General features: G+C 46.6%; 1 protein-coding gene across 1 annotated transcript; it reads right to left on the reverse strand.

The window, feature by feature from the left end:
- Positions 1 to 2,740: 2,740 nt before the first annotated feature.
- On the reverse strand, positions 2,741 to 3,406 carry LOC104372778 (histone H1.03). The gene has a single exon (XM_009978552.2). It carries the CDS (start codon positions 3,404 to 3,406, stop codon positions 2,741 to 2,743), a length of 666 nt encoding a protein of 221 aa, XP_009976854.2.
- Positions 3,407 to 6,143: the final 2,737 nt, after the last annotated feature.

Below are 6,143 nucleotides of genomic sequence, written 5' to 3' on the forward strand. Positions count from 1 at the left end.
GAGCTTCACCTGACTGCAATGACTTTTAAAATATGATGGAGAGGCTTAGTAACTATGTCTTCCAGTTTCCTCAGGACTCTGGGATGAATTTCATCAGGCTCCATAGACTTGTATATGTCCATATTCTTCAGATGGCCTCAAACATGATTTTCTATGATGGGAAGGACTTTGTTCTCCCAGTCCCTACCTTGAGGTTCAGGGACTTGAGAGATGTAGAAAGAGAGATTATCAGTGAAAACTGAGGCAAAAAAAAAATTTGAGTACTTCAGCCTTTTTCATGTCAGTTGTCACTAGTCCTCCTGTCTTATTTATCAGACTGGGACACCACAGTTTCTTTAATCTTCCTTTTCTGAGGAAAAAAAAAAAAAAATGATCTTTACTGCACTTGTGTAGCTTACTTTTCCTGACCAGGCATCTAAGATTTTTGTGATAGTTGTCACATGGAATACTTAGTCAGCTTTTCTTTGACACTGGAGAAGAAGAAAAATGGCTGAAACTCGATTGAACCATATTTAATGAACCCTATTTTAATGAAAGGAATCTCCTGCCTCAAGAGCGCACAAATTCTATCCTCACCAGATTTGGTCCTGACAGGAGAGAGATGATTAAAGTGTTCTCTCTGACAGAAGGAGAAAAATATTGAAGCAGTTTAGAACAAAGTGGCCAAGGGCAGGCGACCAGGGAATAGGTACAGAATTTTGTTACAAAGATGGTAAATATATGGCAGAGAAAAGAGAGAAGCAGGAAAGAAGTGGCAATACACTGCAGTGGCAATGGCAATGCACGGTTTAAGTAAGGCAGTAACATACAACTAAGCACAAATATGCAGTATGTAGACCCAGTATATACAGCCTTGGTTGGCCAGTGACAGCATACACTGTTTGCTGAAAGACCAACAGGAACTCCTTTTTTTTACGGCTACTGCAGGTCCTGACCTATGCTTTGTTTATTTTTATTGTTTTCTGTGTTTGGTGAGAACAATAATCCTATTACTATTTTTTAACATTTCCTTCTTTCCACAGCTCCTAGCAGCCCATTCCTGAAACCATTGAAAAGCAAATCCTGCAGCCCTTGGGAAAACCAAGCACTGGGGTTTCACTGCTCTCCCAGCCAGAGACCTGCAGGAACAATGAACATTGCAAGGCAATGTAAGTGCAAAGAGATCACAAAAAAAAAAAAAATCTGAAAGTGAAAATCAGAATGAAACACGACTGTCGGGGTGAAGGGATATGGCTCGATAATTCCAGAGGGAAAAAAAGTGGGATGTGTATGCAGGTTTGTATCTTTGTATAGAGGAAGAGATAATAAACCTGAGCACGGACCGAAAAGTCAGAGGCACCCTAAACGGCAATGCAGAGGAAAAGTAAGAATAGCGTTTCAGGAACAGAACTTAAAAGCAGAGGCTCTGTTTTGTATTTCTTTCGCTTTTAGTACAGGGATTTAGGACGTGGATAGTCTGCGAAAACATGAATACCAGCGAAATGCAATCCCACCGTTTCTTCTCCAAATTGCAGAGACCCCGTTTCCGGGTAATCCCTTCAGATATACGAGGTTAACAGCTACGGACTTGAGATCTGACGCCTTTGTTGATGAGCTGAGCAGCTATTCCCACGAAATTCCCCGTTTTCCTGCCCGCTGGGGCAGCGGCGGTACCGGCACTGTGACTACGGCGAAGAAACAGCCTCTCCCCGTGCCCCTTCTCCCTGGACTGGCGCCCAGGCAGAGCCGAGCGGAGCGAAGGGCATTGCTTGGGCGCGGTAAAGGCGACAGAAGCAGGATTCGGTGGAGTCACTGGGAAAAGGAGGCGGCTTTAGGGTCGGGGGGCAGGTGCGGGGAGACGCGCCGGGGGGGCCCGCCCAGTGCTGCCTCCGAGCGTCTCCGTTACTGAAATGAGCCCCAGCACCCGGCTAAGAACCGAGCCCGGCAGCTCCCAGGAGCAAGAGGTTCAGTACCGAACCGAGGACCAGCGGGCGGCACCAAGGACTGCTCAAAAGGCAGCTCGAATTACGCGTGCCTCTCGGACCCCGCTCGCCCTACTATTTCCAAGGAAGGGACGAGTTCGCAAGGGACAGAACTGGACTCGGGAGAGAAAAAGCCCTTAGGCAGGGCGGCGAGCACGTACCCAGGAAGTTCACGAGCCTCTTCCGCCGAGTGACGAAAAGAGTGGAGCGTCTGCTTAACCCGAAAACTGCTGCGCACCAGAAAAGCCCGAGAGTCGCGGCCAATCTATGAGCAGCGCGGGCTTTTCGAAATCTGCAGAGCTCCGGAGGTGGGGGCTGGCAGGACCGCTTCCGAGCGCGGCTCTTCGACTCCCGGCTGACCGTAATAAAATGACGAGGAGCCGCAGCATTCATCTACACACCCCGCCTCCCCCTCAAGGGCCAGGGGGCTGTGGGCATTGCCCAACTCCCACGGAAACTTTGGGCTCGCACCTGATTTTTTGCGGCTATGGGAAGCTGTTTACACCCAGGACCGCAGGGCGTGCTGAAACAAGCTGTACCGCGATGAACGCTGCTGCGGTGCTACTTGGCACCTGGGGACAACAAAAGCGCCTTAAGTTTGTACCGCCACCCGATCAACTTTAAGTAAAAACAATGCTAAAAACCACAAATTAAAAATACGAGCGCGCACGCAAATCTACGTTTTAGAAAATGTTTCCAGCTCTTTTTAGGAAACCTTGGGTGGCTCTTAAAAGAGCCGTTGAGTTTATCTGCAACGCAGACAATCTTTTCAGAATAATTTATTTCTTCTTGGGGGTCACCTTCTTCGCCTTGGCCACCTTCGGCTTGGCCACTTTGGGCTTCACCGCCTTTGTCTTGGCCGGGCTCTTCACTGCTGCCACCGCCTTTTTAGGCTTGGCAGCCTTAACGGCCTTCTTGGGGCTCTTAGCTGCTTTCTTCGTCGCCGCGGCCGCTGGCTTTTTAGCTTTCTTAGGGCTCTTCTTCACTACCACTGCCTTTTTAGGCTTCTTGGCAGCACTCGCAGGTTTCTTGGCCGCCGGCTTCTTAGGCTTGGAGGAAGCAGCTGCTCGTTTCTTGGAAGCTTTTTCTTTCATTTCTCCAGGCTTCTTACTCAGGCGAAAAGAGCCGGAGGCACCAGTACCTTTGGTCTGCACCAGAGTACCTTTGCTGACGAGACTCTTCAGCCCAAGCTTGATACGGCTATTACTTTTTTCAACATCGTAGCCACCAGCAGCCAGCGCCTTCTTAAGCGCGGCGAGCGAGAGTCCCTTGCGCTCCTTGGAGGCGGACACGGCCTTGGTGATCAGCTCGGTGACGCTGGGGCCCGCGGGCTTGCGGGCTTTGGAGCCGCCGACCGCTTTTTTCGGCTTCTTGGCGACAGCGCCTTTTGCTGGTGCCGCAGCGGCGGCGACGTCAGGCGCGGCGACAGGAGCTGTCTCAGACATCACGGCGGCTCCGAATGCAGCGCGAACAATGGCAGCGCCGCCGCCGCCGCTCCCTTTTATAGCGGCGCCGCGCGCGCTGATTGGTGCGGTCCGTCCCGCCCCGCCGCCCGCCGCCGCTGTGTTTCTTCCTGGTTCAAAAAGGGCTTTTTCGTCCCGATATTTATGGCCGATGCATCCCTTTTCTTTCCGAGCGGGGAGAGGGACGTTTGTCCTGCCAGCTAACGGAGTTTCTCGTTGGAAGGAGCCGAAACGAGCGAAAAGCGACCCCGGAAACTCCGCGGCACGGAGCCCCAGAGACCTCGGCAGAGAGAAATTTTCGGTTTATCTTTTAAATTTAAATTGTACCATGGACTAAATGGGCACAGCCGGCGTGAAATCTTGTGCTTTAGAAGATCCTCTCCAGGTTAGGGCAAAAAACAGAGTGGTTTGAAAGGTTGGTCTCGGTGTAAATTGATATTAAAACCGAGGAAGTAACACAGCTTCGTCCCGTGGCCCCGGGCGCGGATGCAGAGCTGGCTCCCGCCGTCGGGCCGCTTCCCTTCCAAATCACATAAACCCACTCGATGTCTCTTCGGTGACCGCGGTGCCTTCGCTAATAACTTTTAGGGAGACGTTTGTGCTTTAGCAGCGTGTGTGAAAGCCGACGTTACTTCACATCTACTCAGGTATTTCAGTGGAACAAAGCACCGGCGTGTCCCTCTGAAGGCTGATGTTCCTCCTGTCATTGCGCTTTTAATATAACCTTAACGAAGTCGCCGTCGTTTGTTAAAATCAGGAGTCTGGGTATTTGTGATTGCAATGTGACGGTTTTCAGTCTTAAAACGTATAAAATAACTTGTTTGTGCATGGAGATTTGTTAAAGTTGCTTAGGCAATAGAATCTGGGGTGTAATGAAATTTGAACTGGATGGGGAGTTAAAACTGAAAATTCGGTTCGTTTAGGGTATGTTGGGTAATCAGGACGCTTTATTATGCAATACTGATTTCTCTACTCTAATGAATGAATGTTGATGCTCTAAGTGTGTTGCTTTGATAACAGCATCTGGTCATTCAGCGCTTTGTTACTTCAAGAAGTAAGATAAACATTCACACCTTTTCAAGAGGGTTCCTTCCCCGGGTCCGCGGCAGCTCCATATTCAAAACAACAGATGAATTCTCACTTTTTTCGTTCGTTTGCAATGACGTGTTGCTTTCTTTTGATTATCTGCCTGGAATAATATCGTGTTTCGTACACTAGATTCCAGGCTGTCATCTGCTCCTGAAGATGAGTGAGCAGATCTATTCAGGGCTAAAAGTAAGTGCAATAGGGAGAGTGAAATGACAGTACCATAAAGTTCCTGCTCCCTAGGACTGTGAAAAATACAAATATGCTGACTTGAACCTCCATGTGACATTCCAGAAATGTCGTACACTTTTATGATTAGGTCTCTAACAGAAAATGCTAAAGGGCTGCAATCAAAGCAAAGACTACAGTTATTCTGATACCGTATATCAGTTCTAGTAATTTAATATACCTTTTTTTTTTTTTCTGCTTTGAAGTGTAGGAAGAAATACAGTTTTGTGACGTCTCCCAGCGAATGCGTTTCAGCCTGTAAAACGAAAGTAAATACGTATTTTACATGATCTGGCTGCGATAACGAGCATGACAGAACTGTGAAGTGTGAGACTGTGGCACTGTGCATTGTGTCATGATTAGACACAGTAATTGGAAACTAATTTAAACGTCCATTTTGTCTGATGGTTATTTCCTATAATGGGAGAGCATTAAAGTCCTCAGTAACACAAGTGAACACTGTATCAGAACTGCTGATACTGACAAAAAAAATTTCTAAACTAGTAGTAGTGACTCCATGGTAACAGAGATTTCAAGTCCTCCCAGAGGCATGGAACTACTATTTGGCAACTCTCTAGTCCATTGATACCCGTGTGTAAGTGGTTTGTTTGTTTCAAACTATTCCATTTAATGACAGCTTGCTGTCAATCCTCTGGGCTCGTACAACTAAGGAATATAGTAATCCCCATCAGTCTTTGAAAGATTCCTAGTACTCTTTTTATTTCTCTCAAATTCTTTCAGGCAGAAACAGACTCTGAAATTCCTGGAAATAGAAACAGAACATTCTTTTTTTTTTTTTTTTTTCCCTTCTTTTATTTTCATGGTTGTTTCTTGACTTAAAAACTGGAAAGTGTTTAGCGATTTGATTCTGATCTCTCAAGCCCGTCATTGCTTCATGTAAGATATTTTTCTGTACAACAGAGATTATCCCTATCCACTATGTGAGAGATTTGTGACCAAGAAAAGATAAATTGGTAGTATCAGCCTCTGGGTTCTCTAAGAAAAAAAAAAAAAACACACACCACATTATGATCTGTCATTCAATGTAGGTCAAATCAAAGACAGGCATAAACCAGAAGACAGGAAGAGCAGACCTGAGTGTTGAAGCAACTTGCATATCATTTGCCTCATTCTGGTTCTTTTATTTAGTTGCACTTTGCTTTGGGATGTGCAAGAATAATATCCTAGAATTATCCAAGTATTTGAATTCTAATCCAGTAAGTGGATTTCAATTTCTCAGCCACTGTAGACTAAAATCTAATTTTTCAGCCACTGCACAATATAACCCAAAACAGAGAGTGTGTGCTCAACACAGGAACTTGGTGCAGTTACGCAGGCATAGCAGGAAGGCTTCCCCACGCCTTGATATTCTATTATTTATTCAAGCAGAAGTTGTTTGGGTATT

This window comes from Tauraco erythrolophus, chromosome 4 (assembly GCF_009769465.1).
Source record: "Tauraco erythrolophus isolate bTauEry1 chromosome 4, bTauEry1.pri, whole genome shotgun sequence".
NCBI lineage: Eukaryota > Metazoa > Chordata > Aves > Musophagiformes > Musophagidae > Tauraco > Tauraco erythrolophus.